At 37.0% G+C, this 26301-nt stretch overlaps 1 protein-coding gene across 4 annotated transcripts in view; it reads right to left on the minus strand.

Annotated features, from left to right (window-relative positions):
- LOC110022122 (putative ABC1 protein At2g40090) overlaps positions 1 to 26301 on the minus strand; it is a 76272-nt gene that overhangs the window by 3999 nt on the left and 45972 nt on the right. For all 4 annotated transcript variants that reach the window (XM_020720923.1, XM_020720922.1, XM_020720925.1 and 1 more), the window contains 2 exons: positions 10448 to 10539; positions 10193 to 10372 (listed from right to left, as the gene is read on the minus strand). In XM_020720923.1, coding sequence (XP_020576582.1) covers positions 10193 to 10372; positions 10448 to 10539 — 272 coding nt within the window. The remainder of the gene's footprint in view (positions 1 to 10192; positions 10373 to 10447; positions 10540 to 26301) is intronic.

The following is a 26301-nucleotide window of genomic DNA, read 5'->3' on the forward strand; positions in this document are numbered from 1 at the left end:
AAAAATTAAAATGAAATCACAAATTATAGGCTACCCGATGTAAAATTCTACAAAACAGTTAAATGAAAAAGCATAATAATGGAAGATAATGATCACAGCCGATTAAAAAGAGAATATATTAAGTATATAATTGACAAATCCCATAGCAAATTAGAACATAGCTTCAATAGGGAATAAACAAACTTAGTTAAAACATCAACAAAATGATTATATGAAAACAAAAGTTCATGAAGGGCCTTCCATTTTGATTAATATGTGCAAGAAATTCACAATTATCACACATGCATTATGCTAGTAAATGTTAAAAACAATGCCATACGGGAAATACAGTTTGAATTTTACAGACTAACCAAAATATAAAATTAGACTGGAATACTTCCTTCATAGAAAAGGCAATATTTTGGCGGGATGCACATAAATATCCCTGAAAGGAAGCAATTTCATTTCAAGCACAGGCTGATATATTGGGTAATTTCAAATGTGGGCTGTCCACACATAATTTACATTAAGCACTACAATTGAACAAGCTGCAAGGTAATAGCACTTGTTTGGAAACAAACTTAACTTTTGTGGCATGACTCACAGACCCCTTAATCCCAAGGTAAAAGTCAGGTAGCCTATGTAATACCCCAAATTTTTATACCCCATTTTTCTGCACTTAAATAAATAAAAAAAAGAAATATAATAATAATAATTGTTATTATTAGTACATTAGCTTACATAAAGTAATTAATTTTAAAATTAATTAAACTAAGTTTTATTTTAATATTAGTGTAGTTGAACTAATGCACTATTCATCCACTTGGAATTTCACTTGAATTCGCATGTAGTGGTTCCTTGGGAAAGCAACGACTATGATTTACCTAAGGAATATTAAGTACACACAAACATTACTTGTAAATAAATTAAAACCAAAGCTATGGGCTAAAAAATTATCGTATTCCCTAATCCATATCCATGAAGAGATCTAGAACCATGAACCGGGTACCATATCCATACAGAAATCGAGAACAATGAACTGAGTTAGGAACCGAAGGGAGAATAGAAGAATAAGAAAAAAACTACGTTTTAAGGTACAATTTCGTTTTTTATAAATCCTCATATGCCATTTTTTCAACTCAAGCTTCGAAGGCTTTGACGCCTTCCTGAGGGAAGATTGTTTTGAGGCAAAAGTTTAATTTGAGGATAATATTATTAAAAATTTGAGTTGGGAAGTTAGAAAATTTATACAGAGAAAGTCATATTTTATAGGTTGTGTACAAGAGAATAAGATCACGAGCTAATAGTAGCAAGGAATGTTTTCCTGTTTTCAATCACCAGTTGGGTAAGATAAACATTTAATTTGGAAAAGAAAATATATTTTATTTATTTCTACATAAATTTTATAAGTTTAAATCATAGGCTATGCATCAAGTTACTTTTCAAATTGCAAAGTGCCAAATTATATTCTAGCAATTATAATTAAATATGTATCATTTTAAATTACAAAAAGCTTAAATTGGAAGTGTTGAATCCTTCTAAGACATCGGGTCTCGTATTATTCATGGGCTCATTCAGCATAGGGGAGACCTAGGAAGGAAGAGGTGGAAGAGAACGAATGCATGCAACCCAAAAGTTCTAACTTCTGCCCTTAAAAATGGATTTCAGAAGAAAGTCCTCTAAATGAGATGGCTTCTCCCCCTACATCGCGTTACAAATATAGAAAATTAAATAACTTTAGTACCGTATGAAGTTTGCCGAGTGCCAATGAAAGACAGTGATAATCTGGATGTTAGATGACTCATAAATAGACATGGACAAGTCTTCTTATTAAACGACGACAGACACCTCGATGGTTGGTCGTTTATGAGAGATACTCGCTAGACGAGCTTAGCATATCAGCTCAGGTCAGCCTGTCACTGAAATGTGATAGCTACGCCTTAAAAAAAAAGTAATGGGCTGGCTAGGCCTCGAAAGACCCATTAATATCAATGTCAGCCCATGAAAATCGTTTATTGGTGTACAAATAATTCCTTGATTCTCTTATCTCTTTGAGACAATCTACAAAAAGAATAAGAGAATGAAGATTCTGGTATCTAATAGTATTTTTGTATTGACATGATTAGCTTTATGTATGCAAGACACGATACATGATGCATGCTATCTTGCGAGGGGTTCTTTGACCTCCTTGGAAGGAAACCCGCAAGTCGTTTCCAAGACAGATAACAATCAAGGATTGAATTAACTTTGATGGCCGGAAAGTTTGTGCTTGCTATGCTTACAACTTAACAGAGTTGAGAGATGCAAAATCACTTCTATTGAGTTCAAACTGTCCTTCGCCCGGGGCTGTAGCTCAATTACAGGAAGTAGCCCCTTGAGCTTACTATTGTGTTCAAACTATCCTTTACTTAATGGTCGTAGCTCTCATACAGGGACTAGTTGCTTGAACTTCTGAGTAAACATAAACCTTTCCTCACCTGAGGGCTTTAGCTCGCCTATAGGGAGAAGTCACTTTATGAGATATTGTGGTCTTCAATCCTTGAGTGGATAAACTTATCATCTTGTATGTTTGAGATATTTATAGCAAGGATACTTGTTCCAGGTTTTCATTTGATTTGGAATTTTGTAAAAAAACAAAATAGAAGAATTTTGTTTTAAATTTATGAAGATTAATTTGAAATTTATTATATTATTTTATTTTGTTTGAAGAACTTCGTTTGATTTTAGGTGTTACTAGAAAGTTATTTTTTTTAAAATTTTTTAGTTCATAAGAACATATTTATAAATTTAGTGTTTTAATTTTTGAATCAATTCATTTTTATTTTATTTTTAATGTGAATGTTTATTTACTACATTATATTTTATATTATTGAATGGTTTGAGTTAATTATTTAAAGTTTCAAATGCTTGTGATTTATCTAATTGAGTTTTTCTTTATTTATTTAATGAATTTTGTTATAGAGTTTAAGAGTTATTAAAATTATCTATGTCAAATGAATGTGGTAGTCACCTGTAATATGGTCTCAGCCTAAACATATATCCTACGTCTTCTACCTTAGAATTTCTCTTTTCAAATATAAAAAATGCAATAAATAATAGAGTAGTATTATCATATATTTAAACACAGCACATATAATCAAATGTGGTAAATAAGCAAGGAATAGAACATACCAAGCTGTTTCAATTAGCTTTTCCAATGAATAAAAATATATGAGTTCATAACAATTAATGTATGTATGTAAACTTTGAAATATGATTGAAAGAATAAACATTATTATGTAAGATTGCTAGAAGAAACTAAGAAATATTCTTCGGTTGCACGCTTAAACTGAAGAGGATACTTGAGTAAGAGTGGCCACGAAGTGTGCCATCCAAGAGAAGGGCAGCAAGCTTCTTAAGCAACTTTACACATAAAGCAATCATATAAGGATTTACCTACAATCCACTCAACTCTCATATATTCACATATTTAATATCCATATTTTGTTTCTCATTTTATTTCAAAATTATGTCATCCAAATCTTTTCATGGCATATCAAAAGTATCATCTGAAATATAATTTTTTCAGAAATAAAACTTTTTCAGAAATATGTATTTTTCAGGTATATGCAAAAATAATGAGTATATCAAGTTTTCAGGGATTAAATATGTAAAGTTATAGGAATTGAGTGCTATGCACGTAAATCTTACCATAAGGTTCTTTGATCAAAATCATGTTTTCATTATTAGCAAGGTTTCATGGGTCCTAAGTATACATTAAAAGTTGAAGAGCTTATGCTTCAACATACACAAGCTTATGCAAAACAATATGGCAGCTTCACATCATAATAATGTAGAAGACTATAAAAATTTTAAATAAACTATATGAAGTAGCTAAAAGAGCAACGTAGTTGCCGGACAGTATAACTCAAATCTATTGCCGAACAGTATAACTCCAAAGTTTCCAAATCATCATAAATCAAAATATAACAATTTTGAATTTTTCAAAACGGACTTTGCAAAGTTTTCAAATTTCATAAACCAATACTGCACCGATTTCACATTTAAAAAAAAAAAAATTCCAAGTTTCCAAACCTTCGCAAATCAATAGCCACAAAAATTTCAAAATTTCCAAGATGATAAGTTTCCTAGTTTTTGGATTTTACAAAACCAAGCCACAACAATTTCGGAATTTCCAAAATACAGCTTATAAAGTTTCTGAATCGCATAAAGCAATGCCATAAACTCTCCAGTTTTGCAAATAAAAGCCATCACACATTTCATATTTCCAAAAGAAACAAAGTTTTTGAGATTTTCCAAACTTCATAAGCCGAAGCATGTATGTTTTTAGGGCTACATTGTGTCTAACACGGGTGCACAAATGGACCCAACAAAAAACAAGGTAATCATAAGCTGGACCACGCCACAATCCTTCATTGAGCTTAGAAAATTTTTGGGGCTAGCCTCTTTCTGCCGAAGATTTGTTTACAACGTTAGCCCTATCACTGCCCCCCTCACAAAGCTATTGAAACAAAAAGAATAAGCATGGACGGTCACAACCCAGACTAGCTTCAACATATTACACGAAAATATCACTCAAGCTTCTTGCCTAACCAGGTTTCAACAAACCAATCAAGTTTGAGTTTGACGCTTCTGGGGTAGGCATTGACGTTGTACTAAGTCAAGATGGTCACCCCATAGCCTATTTCAACAAAAAACTAAATTAGATTCAACGAAAATATTCCACCTACGACAAAGAATTTTATGTCATTATTAGAGTTCTAGAACACTGGAGTCATTACCTACTCACAACCGAGTTCATCCACTTACTTCACAGAACATGAAACTCTAAAATTTCTAAACAGTCAAAATAAACTCAAAGGGCACCACACTACCTGGGTAGAATTCTTAGCGTCCTTCTAGCTCCTACTCAAACACAAAGTTGAAAATCAACACCGAGTTGCGGACGCTCTGACCCGTCATCACCTCTTGATCAAATCCTTACAGACACACGTGGTAAACTTTGAAGTTATAAAAGAAGTATACGAGACAAATGAAGTCTTCCAGGAAATTTGAGAGGTGTGCAGGAAGAAACCTTACGAGCAATTCTGCAAAACGAACGACTACTTGTTCCGCCCCAACAAGTCATGCATTCCTCAATGCTCACTAAGCGAAGCTATCATCCAGGAGAACCACAGTTAGCAAATTGGACAACCATTTTGGCAGAGATAAAACTCTCACAATCGTGAGAGAACTTTTTTTTTGCTCAGGCTAACATGAGACATGGAGCGACACATATGACAATATAAGATTTGTCATATCGCCAAAACAGGTGGTCAAAATACAGGATTGTACAGAACTTTACCAGTCACTGAAGCGCCTTGGGTCGATGCCATTATGGATTTTGTCTTAGGACTACCACACATATAAATGAATAAAAACTGTCATGATCGCAGTTGATCGTTCTCAAAGATAACACATTTCTTCGCTTGCCTCTGGACGTTATATGTATCTCTTAGTGCTGATTTATATACTTTGTGAGATAGTTCGGTTTCACGACATTCCCAAAACCATTATTTCCGATCGGGACGTTAAATTCTTGAGCCACTTCTAATGGACCCTCTGGAACAAATTAGACACTAAACTCTAATTTAATTCTGCAACACATCCTCAAACGGATGGGCAAAACCAAAGTCGTTAATATAAGCATTGAGAATCTTCTTCAATACTTATTTGGGAAAACATAAAAAAATGGGATCTCATTCTCGCTAAAGCCGAGTTTTCCTATAATAGATCAACAAGCTAGACAATAGGACACAAGCCATTCGAATTGTGTACGGCCACAACCTAACCACACCCCTTGAGTTGGTCCCACTTCTACCCCTAGCCAATATTAGTGAGAATGGTACAGAACGTGCTTGCCAAATTCAGCAACTACACAAGGAAGTTGGGAAAAAATTTCTATGCAAAACCATAAATATCAAGCATAGGCTAATGAATCTAGAAAAAAAAAAAACCTTTAAAGAAGACCTCTTGTGGATCCACCTTAAGAAAGAGCGATTTCCCGTAGAAGCACACGAGAAACTCAAATCCTGAGCCAACGGACCTTTCCGCATAATTAAGAAGCTCAATGACAATGCCTACAAAGTTGACCTTCCGTGCGACTCCAAAATTTTGGCTACCTTCAATGTTGCGGATCTCACCCCATACTACGAGGAACCACAAGCTTCGACAAATGATGTTGAAGCTCCCCGAATCTCCAGGGAATGACGCGGGCTACTTTTTCCGTTGGGTCAGGTGCAATAAGTAGTTTGTCCAGCCCGCACACTAGACCGACCGGTCCATTCCTACCCTTATTAAGCTCGCCCTCCACATCCCGTGCCCGCTTCACGCCACACCCCCCTCCCTCCCCTGCCCTATTCTGCCACTAGCCGTTGCAATCTACCCTTCAATCCCTTCCCTTTCTTTCACCTCCTTCCTTTCTAGGATCTTGCCTTGGTTGTCTCCTTTCTTCCCAATTTATGCATGTTCTTCTCTTAGGTCTAAACAGTTTTTGTTTTGCTGTTGATTTTAGATTCAAATGGTTTTCCTGGTGTCTCCCTCATTCGAGGGTTGCATCCTTTGCAGTGGTGCTATGACTGCATCTCGTCAAGGTGGAGTGTATCCCCAATTCATTCCATCCCCCTGGGCAACTTCCCTAATTCATGCAACACTTCCCTCACTCTGTAGCAAAACAATCGACCCTCCTACGCTCTCCAGCCGCACAAATTGATTGCATTCTCCCTCTAGATCACCGCCCACCACCCTTGTAGCTGCTCCTGCCTCTGCCACACACTAACCTCCTCCAGCAAGTTGTTGTATTGGCCTCCTTCAGCACCACTCTCCACTGTCCCACCTTCCTCGGCAGGTGGTCAAACCTTTAGATGCACTCCAGTCCTGATCAGCTTCCGCAAGCCATCCGTCGCCCTCCAGCACTAACGCTTCACCCGACAATCTCCTAGCCACCACTGACTTTCCTCCACGCCCTCCAGCGAACTCTTCATCTCTCTTCAACACCATCCAAGACTGTTTATGCTCTCTTTTACATTGTTCATTTTTATTACTTATTGGGTCGACACATCTTTATTTATAGTTTACATACTTGTGTTGTCACTTGTTAAAGAGTCATTGCAATTCTCATGTCAGCAATAAAATTCACATCGATTGAGTCATGGTTTGAGTTAACTCCGGTATCATTAACTTAAATGAAAATACTCTAAGTTTCTATATGCATTTACTTTTATTGTATTTTTCAAGGTTTAATTTTAACTTTATTTTTACTTTATACTATTAACATTCACATCTTTCTTAGGAATACCGTCAAAATATAACCTAATATATCCCTTACTGATATTATTCCATTGACACATCAGTTAACTATTTAAACATCACAATTGTCTGAGATGGAAAGACCTTTACCTGCCCCTAGCCAACATTCTCCCGTCGGCACAGCGGGTTGCAATCTAAAATCGCAAGTCTAGTGTGGTAAGCACTGTCTACTCGCCCCTGACCGATATTCTTCAGTAGACATAGTAGTTAGTTATCTAAAACCATAAGTGTTTGAGGTGGTAGAAAAGCATTTATGAGCGCGGGTAAACTGACATCCCTCTTCCTGTATTATTAGGGAGTGAACTCTTAATTTTACAATAAAAGTGGTGATGATGACAACAAGACTTTCGGATATTTGAATACATGCTCACATTCTTCTATCCAAGCAAAGTGACCGATATTTTTCATAGATCTGAAGAATCCTGAGCATCAATCTCAAGATTTAGATATGAAGCAATTTAGCCATGCAATCTGCTCGATCAGGGCCTGCAATTCTTTGATATTCCCCAATGGTGGCATATCTCAGATCACTTTAACTTTCTCCAAATTGGCTTTAATTCCCTCAAGCATGAGCAAGTATCCCAGAAACTTTCTTGAGCCTGCTCCAAATGTGCATTTCAATGGGTTAAACCCGAGATTGATATTTCTCAAGTTATACAAAGTTTCACTTAAATCTTGTATATGCTTCTCAGGTGTTTTGTTTTTAATTAAAAATCATCGACAAAGACTTTAACATTTTTTTTATTGACAAAGATTACATCTATAAAACTTTAATAAGTAGCCCAATATTATTTAGTTGAATGACAAAACATTATAACACTAAACCTCGTCTATGGTAATGAAGGCGAGTCAGTTGTGTGTATTTTGATCTCATGGTATTTTTGGAGGGTGTATAGAAAACTCAAAACCAAGTACTTACATAATTGACCGACACATCAATTTGCAGTAAGCGATGACTATTTTTTAGACATGCTGAGTTCAAGCCGATAGAGTAGACACACATTCTACACTTGTTTCTTACTTTTCAGACAATTATGACATTTGCTAGCAAATTAATATAGTGCATTCTTCTGATAAATTTTGAGTATAATAATTTTCGGGTCTCCTGCCATATTGGTTTGACCAAGATGGTTTTTATAGGTATTATCTTCTGTTTGATTGTTTGGCTTTTGGATTGGCATAAGGTCGGCGACAGACAATGTCTGTGCTTACTCCTGACATCTCATTTGCTGTTCAGGCGAACACATATGAAAGGTTAACAAAAAAAATTTTATCTTTGGAGACCAAGAGCATATCTAAAAGATCCCTCAAGCAGGCCTTCAGAGCTAGTGTTGCACGAGCAACAATAGGTTCCAGATTTTTCATTTCCATCATCTCTCACTTGAATCTAGTGATGAAGCTTCTCAGACTTTCCGAAGACTCCTGTGAGATCTTTAGAAAAACTTGAGAGTCCTTCTGCAGTTTTGGAGCACTAGCGACGTGGGCTAATGAACATTCAATTACACTAAAAAACAAAGAGGTGATGAATTATGAAAGTAAGTTGTTGAACCAACGTAGAGCTGATTCTTTCAGCATCATGAAGAATGGACGACACTTCAAGGCACCATTTACACATATTAGGCACACAACCAACTCAAATGAAGGTACCTGATTAACTGGGCCATTCTTTCTTTGTAAAATTCTAAATCTTAGACCTTGAGCTTCCTTGGTGCTTGGACTTTCACCATTTATCTCGACAAAATGTTGTCAAGCAGTTTCTGGTACTTCTTTCATCTATTTCCTCATTTAAAGGTGCAAAAACTCCTTGCTTCGGAACGTACGTCTCATCAGCATTTTCCTATGGCATAGAGGACAGGGCTTTTCTTGGCCTCGTTCTTAGTATTTCATGTTCGAGCCACTGATCTTGATGACTTTGTGCGTGCCCTGTAGTGGGTTCTGGAGCGAGTTTTGAAAGCACTTTTCTATACCTCCCATATCATCATCTTCATATGTTTCTTTAGCTCGCAGGTATGTTGCATTACAAACTAGCTAGTGTAATCCATCACTCTTCACCAGAAGTTTTAATTTTTGCCACCAGAAAGGGATTTTATAAGGTCCTTTAAAAGGCGGGAAATCATCTCTTTTTGTATCTCTCGAGATGATTTCTCCCCTGTGATTGGATTACAAAGAGAGAAAATTAAATAATTTGTGTCGTGTGAAGTTTGCCCACGAAGTGCCAATGAAAATGGCGATGATGTGGATGTCAGATGACTCATAAATGGGCATGGAGATGCCTTCTTTTTTAATAATAGTTGACACTTCTACATTTGCTCGCTTTTAAGGGATACTCGTTGGACTAACTTAACAGATCAACTCGACATGTCAACTCAATAGGTTAATCCGTCAGCTAGAACGTGACAATTGGGCCTTAAAAAAAGTAATGGGCTCACCAGGCCCAAGAAGGCCGTTAACATAAGTATCATCCTATGGAAGCCATTTATTGGTGTAAAATAAGCATAGAAGTATGTAATCATTTTATTAAAATGTTGTATTTTTAAAAAGTAGGGCAACATGCATAATGATATATGTAATTAAATGTATAATAATGAGAACGAAATGAACTTAAAAGGATCATGTATATGAATAGGTTGGTAATAATATCTTTTGCTAGCCTACATAGGTAGGGTGACAGAGGTGAGCCCATACGGAGACAAAAAAAATCCTCAAGTTAACAATGAGAACCACAAGGGTACCACTAGTTTGATATTTCTCTAAACGAACATGATAGACTTGAAAAGCAGAAGGCAAAAGAAACTAAACATACAATTGAGCTTTTACAAATCAGTTTAAAATACTAACAAAATAAAAAACACATATATCAGCTAACCTGAAGTTCAGAGCGCTCACTGTCATTTCCATCTAGCACTAAATGGTCTACAGATCGATCAATTACCCTGTTCCACGGTCTCATAGTAAGAACTCCGGCAAATAGAACATAGAGATCCTCACCCGCACCCAACTTAACACTATTCTCCTTGATCCCATTAACATCAGCAAAAATTAGTGCCTAAAACAAACTGTTGTTAGCCCAGACAGTATGGTTTAAAAAGGAACAGAAATTCTTCACGAGCGCGGAGCAAACCTTCCAAAGTGAAGCATAATTTACTCTAGTAGCAAAATCAAGATTTTTGTATAGACCATGATCAAGCAATATTAACTGCGGTTTTTTCTTTCCTGCACAGAGGAACGAGATTAAAGAGCCTCTAAACAACATTATGCTGCACAAAGGTAAGCTAGAAGAAAAGTTCTTAATCTTGTTTACTTCGGAAAAGAAGATTTTGATCGAACAAGCATAAGCATCAATTCATGAGAAAACTCATGCAGTAACAAACGCGCACACAGGCAAATCTACAGAAGTAGTGCATGCAAAAACAAACGGACACATTGAAGCAAATCTATACAAGCAGCACAAAGTGACACAGCACTCGTCAAGGCAGATGTTTTCAAGTAAATTGATCTCCATATGAGTCTCATTAACAATCTGATAAAATATTATCATGGTAGACAAGGGAAGCAACCTTCGCAAATAGAGTTCAAATTGCCTCAATCACAATCAGGATATACTCAAACGTCACTGTTTATTTTTCCAAAAAAAAAAAAAAGGTAAAAAGAAAAAAAAAAACTCCACTGTTTTGTGAAACTTATTGCATCAGCGAGCATATAATGTCATAAATAGCCAAAAAAGACTCACTTTTACCGCCAAATAGTAACCCAATGAAGATGACAAATGGCAATCACATAAATACGGTTTAAAATGTTTTTATCACAATCAAAACAACTCAAATGTCACTCATTCTCAAAATGGACCACATTAATATGTCTATAGTGTCAAGTATGCAAAAGAAATAGACCTCCATGATTAATTCTATCAAATACGATGGAAAATAGCCAGCAATGCAAAAGAGGTTGCACAAATCGTGTTCAAAATGCCTTAGCTACAATTGGAATCGCTCAAATATTGTTCATTTGTAAGAAAATTTATGTAGATGTCCAAAACAATAAAAATACCTCAAAGAGACAACTATATTGCATGGGCCGCAACATGAAAGTGAAATACAAAAATTGCAGTGTACAAGACAAAGATTACGTAGAAAAAAAAGAAAAATTTAAGTACCAATTCTTCTTGTTAAAAAGAAAAATTTAAGTACCAATTCTTCTTGTTCCAACGTGATAGAAAAAAATATGAACTAAATACTCATGAGCATTGTTTCAATGTTGTAAAAAGTCTACTTTCACATAGCTTCTCATGCAGGTGTTAAAGGGCTACATACACTTTTTATGTGCGGAGAGTTTGAAGATCATTGATCGCAATAACTCTGACATCAACCATGCACTTTTTTTTTATAAAATATTGTGGGAAGGTTTGACACTCCTATAGACACCCAATAAGCATAAAAGAAGTTGAGAGGCCGTTGTAATTTAGACTGAACAAACTCAAAAGAATAATATACTGGGGTGTGGGCTCAGAAAATTCCAACCGCTTTCTGAGACTCTGGATTTTTCATTTGTTTGTTATTGAGAGAGCTTCAGAGGGTCAGTTTTTCACTCTCATTCTGCGAGGACTTTTTTAAATTCAATCAGCAAACATATTTTTAAATTCAATCACGTGAAGCTTAAAGCAGATGGTGGGGGAAATGATGATTAATCTGATCAAGATCTCATGATTCCGTCATTCTGGATCATCATGGCCCCTGATCTACTTTAGTCAAAGGAGACAGTTGATCTAACCTGACTGAAAGATCCTTATCAGCAACCATGAGTTGTGTTGTCTAAGGGACCCTTGTAGATTTGGGGTGGAGGTTTGTCTAAGGGGTAAAAATTGAAGTCAACCTTAGTTAACATAAGACTTTATACCAATTAATTGTAATCTTATGATTCATAACTCAAAAGATAGAATGACTTTCAGAAACATACGAATTGCTGCCGTGACCGTAATAGAATGATGCTATTTAGCGACAATCACCTGGTTAGAGGGCTCTGGTTGTAAGTACTACTGTGGTACCATTTGATGACAAAATCAAGCGGGCAAAAGATTCAAACCAAGTCCTTACTGGCATGCAATTTCTTTGATTGTAAATATAACGATACACTCGATCTGACGATAGATCTTTGTGAGCTAAAGTCAATCAAGGGTTTCTCACACTAAACAAATGATTGCGGAAGGTGGATGAAGTTTGATTTCAACTTTTACGTGATTAATTTTAACTTGACTATTGGTTTGAAAGTTTATATTGAATGCTGGTTTGAAATTAACCCCTCCGATTGCGACTTTCAATTAACACGATCATTATCAAGAATTTTGGTTGTTTGATTTGAACCATTTCGACTATACATATTACTTGTAAAGAATCGGGTTTAGTATTGACATATGATTGCATATGAAACTTATCAACTCTGTTTTGCTTACAGAGGATCAAGTTCATAATTATATATATATCATTTGAATTGATATATATATATATATAATACATACAGATGACCTCGACGTTCCTATGCAAATACTCTTGTCGATGACTTTCCTGCTCGTGCCCCTCCTCCAGGTTCAGCGCCTAATTTTGCTATCGGTAAGTCCTGCAATGTTCCAGAATCTTTCCATGAGGCTCTTGAAGGTGGATATGATCATAATTTTATTAAAAAGCTTGAAAAAAAAATGGAATGTCTGTACTTATTCTCACAGAGGTTGAAACTGGTACTCTCACGTCCTCTTGGCATTTTTCTCTAGTGGGGAAATTTTCTTTATGACCACCCAAAACTGGAGATCATTATGGAGTTTGATGCTATGAAACTATTGGGCAGTTGGAACATTGGCCTACTTGACTGTAGACATATACTTATTCAACTATCTCATGATGCCGATTACACTCGTATTTTCTCTCGGAAAGCTATCAAGTTTGACAATCGTTTTATGAAAATTCTGAAGTGGACTGTCGGTTTTGATCCAAAAGCGAAGTCCACTATCATTCCTGTTTGGATAAAGTTTCTGGGGTTAAAATTACATCTGTTCAACATGGAAATCCTCTACTCTTTAGAAACTGCTTACGGTAAGCCTCTCAAGGTGGATAGTCCTACGCTTGCTATCACTAGACCCTCTGTGACTTGTGTGCTAGTTGAGAGAGATATCACTCAACCAGCTCCGGGTGAGATATGAATTGAAATTATGCACAACAGGTATTGACAAAAGGTTAAAATGAAACCACATCCTCCTTATTGCTCTCATTGTAGTATGTTTGGCCACAACTCTACTATTTGTTATCGCTTGCATCCTCATCTAAAGTCGAATATCGCTAAAGAACAACCACCTACTATCCCTGTTGAGAAAATGCAACCCAATCCTCTTCCCAACACAATTCCTGAAGAAGAACATACTACAGCTACAGATCCAATTGTGCTCATACCACCCACTGTTATTGAAGATGATTCATTTACACGCCAAGACACACGAGAGTGCTCCTTTGATCCAATAACAGATCAGCCGGTACATGTACTTGCTTCTAATGTCCAACAATCTGCACATATCCAGCACACTTTAAACCAAGATCAGGCGAGCCAATCTTCGGAAGAGGAATGACAGGTCTATTCCAGGAGAAAGAAGAAGAATGAAGGCCGATTCCAGCTCGGGAACATATTGGATGATGTAATTACTACTGACAATGACAATCATCTTATCAACTTATTAGCTTGCTCCTTTCCTAGAACCAGAGGCAGAGACAAAACCAAATTGGGTTGCTCTCTAGCCACCTGATATTATGTATTTATGCATTTGTAGGTTTTTTTTTCTTTATGTCTCTAATGTACTTTTCAGTATTTTCTAGTTGTGGAAACCCTTGTAGTTTTGGTGTGAGTAGGGTACCATGTTTGGGCCCTCCATCACATTGTATCTGTATCTTTATTTCTAGTTAATATATTAGCCGTTTTGGGCTTCCAAATATATATATATACACACACACACACACACACACACATATATATATATATATATCGATGGCGATTCCCTGTTTTGACACTTTTCTCTTCACTCCATCTGGCATTCGGTTTCGTAGTCTCTCCTCTTCTGTAGTAGTAATCGTGCCCGACGACGAAGGACCCTTTCAGTTTTTTCTGTCACAATTGCGCACGACAACGGTTCGCCTCTATTGTAGTTGTGCACGACGACGAAGGCCTCTTTCATTTTCGTCGTCTCCCTCCGAAGTTGTGCCCGATGAAGAACCTTCATTTTCGTCGCCTCCCTTTTGTCGGACTGTTACGAGGCGGACTTCTCAGCTTGTTGCTCGCGTTGTCTCTTATGCTTGCCTTTTTCTAGCGGCTCGCCTAACAGCTCTGGAGATGGCCTCGAAAAAGCGTTCCTATGCCACCACACTTGCCGACTACTTTCCTATTCCTACTCGTGCTTCTCTTTCAGGTTCAGAGCCTTGTTTTTATATCGACAAGCCTTGCAATGTTCCACAATCTTGATGCTATTGAAGTTGGTGGTGATCACACTTTCATAAAAAAACTTGGTAAAAAAAATGGGAAGCTTACTCTGATTCTCACTAAGGTTGAAACCAGTACTCTCGTGTCCTCTTGGCGTTTTGCTCTAGTGGGGAAATTCCTTTATGGTCACCCAAAACTTGAGATCATTCGGAAATAGTTTGATGCTATGAAGTTATTGGGAAGTTGAAATATCGGCTTACTTGAGGGATGACATATCCTTATTCAGTTATCTCACGATGCCGATTACACATCTGAATCGAAAAGTTATCAAGACAGTTCTACTATTTGCTATCGTTTGCATCCTCATCTAAGGTCGGATATTGCTAAAGATCAGCCATCTACCATCCCTGTTGAGAAGGTGCAACCCGATCTTCTTTCCAACATCTTTCCAACACCGCAGTTCCCAACACCGCAGTTCTTGATGAAAAACACCATGCTACATGTACAAATCCAAATATGCTTATACCACTCACTATTATTGAAGAAGACCCACTTATATGCCAAGACATACGAGAGTGCTCATTCGACCTGATAAAAGATCAGCTGGTACAACAAGTAGTTGCTTTTAATGTTCAACAACCTACACATGTTCGACACACTTTAGACCAATCTACTGATCAGGTGAGCCGATCTTCGGATGAGGAATGACAGGTCTATACCAGGAGAAAGAAGAAGAATGGAGGCTGACTCGAGCTCGAAAACTTATTGGATGAATTGGTTACTGCTGACAATGACACTCAACTTACCAATTTATTAGTTGGCTCCTTCCCTAGAACTAGAGGTAGAGGCAAGACAAAATTGGGTCGCTCTCTAGCTAATTGAATCTTCGTATTTTGACACTTTTTGATTTTTTTTCTTTTACGTCTCTCGTGTATTTTTCTATTTCTTTCTCTTTTTGAAACTTTTTGCATGTAGTGGTTATCGTGTGAGCAATGTGCCATGTTTGGACCCTCCTACACAATCTATCTGTATGTTATTTTCTTTTAATATATTAGCTATCGGGCTTTCTCAAAAAATATATATATATCATTTGAACTTATTGAAATAGACTTTAAAATTTAGTTTTGAAAATAGATCACTTCAGTTGAAATCTTCTATCAACTTAGTTATCATTGGGGATTTTTATTGCTTGATTTGAACCATGTCGACTTTATATCTTGCTTGTAAAAATCAGGTTTAAGATTGAGACATGATTGTATATGAACCATGTTAACTCTGTTTTGCTTACAGAAGATTAAGTTCATATATACATATCATTAGAATTTATTCAAATCAACTTTAAAATTTAATTTTGAAAATAAACCCCTCCAATTAAATTTTTCAATAAACTCGACCATCATCTGGGATTTAATTGCTTGACTTGAAGAGTTGAACCCCGTCGAGTTTACTTCTTGCTATTAAAGGATTGGGCTTTTAACATGAACTTATAATTGAATTTGAATCTTGTCAATTGTGTCATGTGTACAAAGGATCAGATTAATTTGCATATGTATTACTTGAGCTTATTCAAATAGAAATTAAAACTTAATTTTGAAAATAGACTCATCCGGTTAAAATCTTCTATCAATTTGGTCATCACTAGAATTTAAACATATAATACTTTTTTATTTGAAGTGTATTTGAGTTTGTTAGTTTAGGCCTTTTAGGATATGAATCTTGTTGACTCTTAAGGAGAATGATCAGACTAAATGATTTAGACTTGCAAATTCTATATTTATGATTTAAACATTTATTATTAAATTTATAGACTTGTCAACTTCAGTCCTTTTGAAAAGAGGAATCATAATAGTTGAGTGAGACTTATAACCCTGTCCTCTAGCAGGAAGACCCATTTTGAAAAACTTACATAATTTATCTTGAATTTACTTTCAAAATATGAGTTTAAACTTTAAAATAATCATAGATTTTCTCATGAGTTTTGTACTCTTATTAAAGCAAAAACTACTGAATGCAAGTTTAATCTTGACCCATGTAGCATTCTCAAATCATTTAAGTTTAAACACTTATTTGACGTGGTGGAGCACATACGAGTGTTTAATTTCATGTATTTGGTTATATAGACAACTTTGCATGTCTTAAGGCAATTTGCATACTTTTAAAGCATGAATTGAATCAATAATTGTTTTAAAAATAAACATATAAGACTTGAAATAATGTGAATTTGACTTATTTGAATGAGTGGGATGTATCAATCAAAAGTAAATGAAATTAAGAGTTTCCTTCTTTGCAGTGCTACATTAAATCTCTTATTTTAATTGCATAGATTCTTTCTTTTTAGCTGAAGATTTAGATTATGAATATATATTACTAAGTTACCTAAAATAGATTATGCACTTTATTATGTACCTAAAATAGATTGTACAGACTATTATTTATAACAATGAAAGCTAAGGAAAAAGACATTCAACCTATTTTCTCAAAAATTGACATGGTATCAGAGCCACGTCAAATATTCAGGGTCTGAATCTTTGGAGTCTTCAAGGTTGGACCGTTTGTCTTCTTCGACTGCAAATCTCCGAGTCCCGTCGGGACTGCTCATCTACTTTATCTAAGCCCTTGTCTGCTTCGCTTGGATAGCTAGTCTGATTCGCCTAAACCCTCATCTGCCTGTTGTGCACTGCTCGACTGCCTCGGCGGCTTCGTCTGCTTCGGCGGACTCACCTGAACTGCTTCGCCCTCTCGTTTGGCTCACTCGACTGGTCTGTTCGGTCTCCTGGATTCCTTCGCTTGCTTCGACTGCTTCGCTTGATCGTCAGCCTTGACCGTGTCTGTTCCGTCTCCTGCGCCCGCTATCTCTACTTCGGCTACTTCATATTCAACTGGTTCCGTCTCCCGCGTCGAGTTCCAGCCGTAATCTACAATCTCGTCCACTTCGTTCACTTCGTCCGCTTCATTCGCTTCGTTTGTTTCTGCTTTGGCAGCTTCGGCTGTATCTTCAGCTTCGATATAGTCGGCATATTTCCGCTGATATCCTTCTTAGATCGTCACACTCAAAGATCGTAGGCTTTGGATTCCTCTCCTTCTGTCTCGGGCCGAATTCAAGGCAGTGCACGATTTTTTGAATCTCATAGGTTGATTTCGATCAACGATTTGGATTTTTTTTTGATCTCTTGGCTTTCTTTGGCTTTTGGTTGATTACAATCAACGACTTTCTTAATCAATTTGTGAACGAAAATTCTATTTAGAATGCCTTTTGAAATCTTATCTATGAGATTTAAGGGAAAAAATTATGTCACATGGAAATTTCAGCTCAGGAAGTTCTTGAAAGGGAAGGAGCTTTGGGGCAATATTGAAGGATCTTCTCCAGCACCCACTGAGCCGAAAGATCTTGGTCAATGAGAAGCAAATGATGCTCAGATTGTTTCCTGAATTTTGGGATCTATTGAGTCTCATATGGTGAATAATTTATGATCCTTTGGCACGGTTAAAGAAATGCGAGAATACTTGAAGCGCGTCTACAATCAAGATAATATTGCAAAACACTTTTAATTGCAACTTGATATGAGTAATTATAGTCAAGATAATCTCTCAATTGAACAATATTATTCTGGCTTTCTAAATTATAGAGCGAATATACTGACATTATCTATGCTAAGGCGTCAAAGGAGAATTTAGCTATTCTTCAGGATATTCATGAAGAGAGTGGTCGTGATCAGTTTTTAATGAAGCTCGGACCTGAATTTGAAACGGCTAGGGTTGGGTTGCTGAACAGAGATCCAATTCCTTGTTAGGATGTCTGTTTTGGTGAATTATTGCGCGAACAACAAAGATTGGCGACACTGTTGACCTCATTTTTAGTGAGATCTTAGTTTCATACTTCAAGAACCCAAAATCTAACTTTAGGAGTCCCTTGTTGACCATCCTAGCGGACTAGTAATGAAGCCCACCTCCCGTAGAACTTCTAGCCACTTCTTGACTCATTTTTGTGGAGAACTCGTATGAGTGGTTCCAAGCACTCGACTTATAGTTGCAAGGGCTAAGGACCAACATGTAGAGGGCCCAAAAATGAGTTCCTACAGGATTGGACGGCCTTAGGTGAACCCTCCGTGACTCAGCAACGCACTCGCTACACCACGTACGAAGTTAACGCATTTTTGGACCGACTGTCGACAAACTTGTAGACAATCCCGAATGACAAAATGGACCGCGCCGACGCGTCCGGAACATCAATTTTAGCCAAAAAGAACACCCATATTGCTAGGGTTACTCATGCGCACAAATGACAAGGAAATCGATGCGCATTTTTTTTAGCGAGACGCGGGCCCGGGCTTAACCTAGGTTCGACTCGGGCTCGATTCGGGCTAATCACCATCTCACAGAATTTTAAATTTTGAATTTTGAAATTCAAAGGGAGCATTTAAAACTCATATTAATTGAAAATAATCTGTTTTTATTCTTTTCCAATTGAGCCAGCTACATCGAAGGAAACTATTCAATTCCCCGCCAAAGCTTCCACGTAATGACTCGCTCATATTCGACCATACTAATTGACCTCGACAGAGGACAGAGGGATTGATTCGATCATCCTCCGCTCGGCTCGCTCCCGCTCCCGTCTATTTTTTTCCTCGTGCGATTAGCTCCTTCGTCCTCCTGCTCTGCTCAATCCTGCATCCCTCTTACTCGCGTAGAAGAAGCTACGCTTGAGACCCTCTCCCGCACTCGCCTGCTCGCCTTCTCCCTGCACCGAAAAAACCCGCTCTCTGCTCGATCCCGCCTCCCACGCCGAATCCCCTCGCCTCCCTCGCCTCTTCCTCGCTCGAGGGAAACCCTCGCTCCTCTCTGCGAACTCCGAAGCCCTCGCCTCTTCCCTCTGTGCCAGAATCACTCGCCTGCTTCATCCTCGCCTCCTTCTCAAAATCGACTCCTCTGCACCGACTCTCTCTCACACCAAACGACCCTAGCCGAAACTGCTGCAGCTCCTTTCCTTGAGGTAAAGAATTTCCTCTGTCTGGTATATAAAATTAACTGCCATATTTTTTGTTCTTTCTAAAAGGTTTTTTTTTATCTGATTAAAATTGGGTGGTGTATTTATGGAATGGAATTGTGAGGTTTTCTGCTCTTTTTGATTGGGATGGAAATTTGGATGTTAGATATGTAGAATATACGGATTGAGTGGCATGCACGTAATTTTTTCATGTATTTATGCTGCTAATTGTTTAAGTAAATTAACAAATTTTCATGAATTAAACCTTGAGATCAATCTGATTTCATTATTTACAGCGACTCTATTTGAAATTATTTTACGTTGAGTACACCCCTTCATGCATATGTTTATGAAATTGATACTAAATTTTGGGTGTTAGGGATGTAAATGCACAGCACTTGCGTGAGGTACACATAAATGTGTCAAAGGATTAAGATTGTCATGTTGTGAAAGTGAACCTTGCTTGTGGTTAACACCAATCATTATGGCCACCCAATTTATATGTATTTACATGCCTAACGCCTAAAGTTTACCTTTTTTTTATTACAAACGCACCACTCAATTGCCATGTATTCGCATATCTAACACATTGGCGTCAATTCTTACATGCATACCACACAATGCTTATATTTTCTGCTTGCCCAGAACTTAAACCTTACATCTACACCACCCAAATCCTTAATTTTACAAAATAAGTACCTCTGTTTTTTTTTAACATGAAAGGACATCTTTTCATGCTTAGAATTCATTCACTTCTTTGGAACTGCTTTATTCGCAGTTTTGGAGAGGGATTTGGGGACTTTTAATTTTTCTTTTTGGACCGTCTCGAGGAGTTTTGCTTTGCTGTTTGGAGAGTTAAAAGTACTGGAAAGTACTTGAAATTTGCTGGAAAGTACTCGAAAATTACTGGGAGTGCTGGAAAGTACTTGAAAATCATTGTAGAAGTGTTGTCCAAAGCTTTAAAGTGCTGTTTGGTGATGAACAAGTGCTGTTCGGTGATAAAAAACTGCTGTTTAGTGCTTAAAACTGTTGTAGGTAGCTTACAAGTGCTGCAAATTACTGTTTGGAAAACTTGAATGTGCTGTAAGATGCTGTTTAGGACTTTTGTGGACTGAGAAATGGTTGTATAAGTACTGTTTGTAGTCGTTGATCGCTGTAGGAGGCTGTAGGAAGGGTCTAAGTTGTTGTTTGGAGTTGCCGATCGCTGTAGGAGGCTGTAGGAAGAGCCTAGATTGCTGTTTGGAGTTGTTAATCGCTGTAATAGGTCGTAGGAAGAGTCTAGGTTGTTGTTTGGAGTCACCGATTGGTGTTGGATGTTGTAGGAAGCGTCAAAGCTGCTGTTTGGGGCGATTCAAGCTCGTATAAGCTCTGTTCGAAGGCTTATCGGCTGCACTTATTGGGTCCGTCTAGCAGCTTAGGGGTTGCATTTCTTGATTCCATCTCATGGCTTTTGGTCCCGCACTTTTCTGAGTCTATTTGGTGACTTTTAGACCTCTCTTTTTCCTACTGAATTGGAGGACCTTTGGGCCGATCAAAATATTGTCTTGGGACAAATTTGAGCACTCTTCTGGAGAGTCTCTTTAATTACATTTGTTGAAAGATTTTACACGTTTTTTTTAGGTTGATTCACTTGCTATTTCCCATTAGATCTGTTAATTTTGGAAGTGGGTCAACCTTCTCTTTTTCGTTTGTTTTGTTACTTTTGTTAAATGGTTAAGTCGAAAAATGATAATTTCTGATTTAATTGCTTGGAAGACACTTAGAAATATTTGATGATTCGTTGGAAAACATTTGATGATTCGTTTTTGATGATTCGTTGGAAAACACTTAATCGAGGGTAGAACACCTTAAATCACTTTGAGCACAAGCTAAAGTGTAGGCTTCCTAAATTTTAGAAGCACGCCCTAAGTGAGAGCCCATCTACCTAATTCTCAGTGTAGGTTTCCTAGATTTTAGGAGCACACACTAGGTGAAAGCCCATCTACCTAATTCTCAGTGTAGGCTTCCAAGATTTTAGGAGCACACCCTAGGTGAGAGACCATCTACCTCATTCTCCGTGTAGGCTTCCTCTCAGTGTAGGCTTCCTAGATAGGCTTCCTAGATTTTAGGAGCACACCCTAGATGAGAGACAATCTACCTAATTTTCGAATAAATAATGAAACTAGGCACTTTACCCTGATTCAAAAACTGATTAAGATACTAGACATGAAAATGCACCGAGACGTAGTTTATGTTTCCTTAATTAAATCAACAGTGAAATTGCCGTAATGACTTAACCTACAATGAAACCCAGTGCACCGGGATTTGAGCTTGAATATTACACTCAAATTCTCCTGGTAGTTGAAGAAATTTGTTAACGCCACATATGAATCATTGGCCTAGGATAAGTCTAGGGTCTAGGTGGCGAGGGCGATGACGACATTGCTTATGTGTGCTTAAACGAGAGATACGAAGTGAGATTATTAGAATAATATCTCCTACCTCAATGATCTTCAATAAGGGAAAGGGAAGGATCCATGATACTATTCGTCGATTCTTGGTGAGATCGTTGCCCCCGACACTCTTAGGTTGTTAGTAATTCTAGCACGATTAAAGTGACTAGCCTGTGGACTATACGACTTTATAAAATATTTACAAAAAATAAAATAAAAATGTCTTTTGCATGTTAAAAAGAACTCTGCATAAAAAAGACTTAAACAACAGTTTTTGCATGCAAATCAAAGAATTTTTCTATGAAAATTTATAAAGATTCACGGCTAGTCACTTGGATTGAGGTTAAGGATTGTCTTTTGTAGATTGTCGGGCTGATAACTCTTGTTCAAGATCGGGAAGCACACAGTCCAGCTCTAAGCCCTAACTTTTACCAATGTCTTACACCTAGTCCTGATCTTTCATATGTGGCTAAGGGTTCTTTTGTTTGTGATTTTTACAACTCATTTTTCTGGCTTTCGCGCTAGATTTTTTCGCCTTATTTATTTTTCTTGCGAGTTTATTTAAATATGTTGCAAGTCATACTACGCTCGCAATATTAATCACGCAACAGCAGCAAATGCCCAGGTGCGTTTTTACAGTTTATCTATAATATTTTACTTCTCAAAGTACATTTTATTTACTGACAATTTGTTTATTCTGCATGCAAAACCAAAACCGAAACAAAACAAAACCAAACTTTGACACCAAAACTGTGAAACATGAATCACCAATCTCGAACACTTAAACCCTGGAGTTATCGCGACGGCAGAAGGTTCAGAGCTAAATTCATGGGCAACATCACGAGGAACTCAGACCGAGCAGCAAGAGGATCTTCTTCAGCAATCTCTTTCCTTAGTATAATTAACAACTCATAGGACTTCGAGGTAGTTCACCTAGCGAGACGTAAGTCCTAATTCACTTTAGGTTCTGAGGATGTCGTGTGGTACGACGTAAACCCTCCTTTCTCTGCGGGCTATTTGCATAATCGGATATTATGAAAATGTAAGTCTCAAATAATAAAATTGACAGGATTAAACAACTAAATAACATCGTCTCCAAAACTCAGCCACACATTAAGATAGTTTGTAAAGTCACTAAAGTTTCTCCTCAGGATTTGTGACTTCCCCTATTTTTTCCTTCCTTTGGACTCCTGAAAATAACTGTTCTTATTTGAGCCACTTCCACTTATTTTTCCCTGTCCTACCGTGAAAACTTAAAACATTGAAATCTTGAAGACTAGTACCTCTGATCATTATCAAGAGTTTTCTCAAGTGACCTCGTCATTTGGGACGTAATTAACTATAGGAGCTTGCCTCTATAGGGAACTCGGAACCCAAGTAAAATAAATCTTATCTAATCTTTGTATTATATAGGGGAACTTGTCGGTTACGCATAAAAGGTTCGTAGACCAAATGAATGTCACAAATCTCTTAGTTCGCAAAATTGGGTCTATCGCCGAGATATACATATCTTTCGGGAGGGTGTAGAATTCGTGGTATCGGGCACGATTACGTAAATTATTTGACGAATGAGATCCATTTGGTCTTTTTTTTTTAAAATTAAAACATTCTACTTTTAAAACTCAAACTATAAACTTTTTATATTAAATTAAATTTCAAAAATTATTTTCATATTTTCAAATTTCCAAAAAGTTGACCGACAGACACAAGCTGCTATTAGTGCAACAGGTGGATCATCAAAAATAGTTAATATTACATATGCTACTCAGACCAAAGGGAATGAACCAATGCAATGCTGCAGCTGCAAATAATTTGGTCATATTGCACGTCATTTTGGTAGTAAGTTCTGTACTTATTGCAAGCAAAAGGGACATTATTAAGGAGTGTCCTAAACGACCTAGAACCGCAAACCACAAGCACTTCATGCTACGATATCCGACAATCACAATCCTGACTCGACATCCACAGTTGCTGGCAATAATCAATCAGTTCTCACACCAGATATGGTTCAACAAATGATTCTCTATGTTTTTTCTAATCTCGGCCTTCATTGAAAAGGTAAGACTTTTACTTATATTCCTTCTTGATTCGTTGATTCAGGCGCCACAAATCATATGATTGACACAGCTGATTTATTGCATAATCGACGACCGTATGCTAGTACTCAACATATTCAGGTTGCTGATGGAAATAATATTTCAATCACGACAGTTGGTGATATTAACTCCTTTAAACATGTCTTGATTTCTCCTAAATTATCTACTTAACTTACTCTCTGTTTATCAAATTGTGGATAAAAACTATGACGTACATTTTATCGTGATGGTTACATTGTGCAGGATCAGGTATCGGGAAAGATAATAGTGAAAAGGGCCTAAAGTGAACAGATTGTTTTTATTACAATTTACTGTTCCTCATACTATGTCATTGACTTATTCAATTATTGAAAATAAAGCAGGCGTCTGACATAAACAACTAGGTCATCCAAATAATATGGTGTTGAAGTATTTGCTAGAAAGTGGTGAATTTGGTTCTACAAATAAGAGTTTATTAGTTGATAGTTCTTTTTGTAAACTAGGAAAAAATAAGACATTACCATTTCAAATTTTGGGCAGGCGTGCCAATAAATGTTTTCACATTATTTATAGTGATGTTTGGGGAATTACACCAGTTATTTCACATGTTTAACATAATAATTTTATAGCATTTATTGATAATTACAATGGATTTGCTTGGATCTATTTTTTGCGTTCCAAAATAGAAGTATTTACTGTATTTTAAACATTTGTAGCATATATTGAAACTCAGTTCTCCGCTTGCATTAAAACCTTACGGTCTGACAATGGTGGTGAATACATATCTCATGAGTTTCAAACATTTCTTCATAACAAATGTATTGTTTCACAACGTTCATGTCCTTATACCCCTCAGCAGAATGAAGTTTCTGAAAGGAAAAATCGACATCTGTTGGATACAGTATGCATATTGCTGTTAGAATCTTCTATTCCAATTAAGTTTTGTACTAAAGCTTTATCTATTGCAGTTTATCTCATTAACCGTTTACCATCTCAACAATTGAAATATGATTCTTCATATTATCAAATTTTTGGTAAACATCCTAATTATCATATGCTGCATACTTTCAGATTTGTTTGTTTTGTTCATCTACCTGCTCATGAAAGTCATAAGTTGGGAGCCCAGTCAGTACGATGTGTCTTTATGGGTTACAGTCCTAATCACAAAGGTTTTGTGTGTTATGATTCAATTAATAATCGATGTCATATTCTCTGGATATGATTTTTTTTTAACATGAATACTACTTTCAGCATCATCCTGCGACACTGGATACAGTTATACTTCCACAATTTGATAATTCTTCTTCTGATAAACAGATCAAGCCTGACATTGTCTACACACGACGCCTGCCCCTTTCATCTCCAATCTTCCCCGACCCTGCTCCAAAATTTGCTCAATAATTCTTCGACAATCAACTCGACGCATTAATCCTCCAGATAGATATGAGAATTCGCAATTTTAACTAATACTACTGTTCCTACCTCTTATTTTCAGGCTACTAAACAAATTTGTTGGATCAAAGCCATGAAAGAGAAACTTCAGGCACTTCAAGACAATCACACTTAGAATATTGTTTCTTGTCCTGCAGGTGTTAAACCAATTGATTGTAAATGAGTTTATTCTCTTAAGCTCCGATCTGATGGCTCTCTTGACAAATATAAGGCAAGATTGGTAGCTCTTGAAAATCGACAATAATATAGGATTGATTATGAAAAAACCTTTGCACCTATGTGTTGACCTCATTTTTAGTGAGGTCTAGTCTTTTTCTTAGGATTTAGGATCTAGCCTTAGGGATCTCCCTTCGACTATCTTAGAACCTTAGAAATGGGACCCGCCTCATTTTAAAAATTCAACCCGCTTCTGTACTCTTTTGTGGTTCCGCGTGTGTGGTATCGACTTCTAGCATTTAGAAGGGTGAAACCAACATGAGGAAACCCAAAATGGATCCCTATAGGACCTTCCCGAGCCTTAGGGTGGCCTTTTGCACAATTCGCACTCCCGCGCGCACAAACTTCGCAATTCGGAGAGTCGACG

This window comes from Phalaenopsis equestris, unplaced genomic scaffold, assembly GCF_001263595.1.
Source record: "Phalaenopsis equestris unplaced genomic scaffold, ASM126359v1 Scaffold000167, whole genome shotgun sequence".
Lineage (NCBI taxonomy): Eukaryota > Viridiplantae > Streptophyta > Magnoliopsida > Asparagales > Orchidaceae > Phalaenopsis > Phalaenopsis equestris.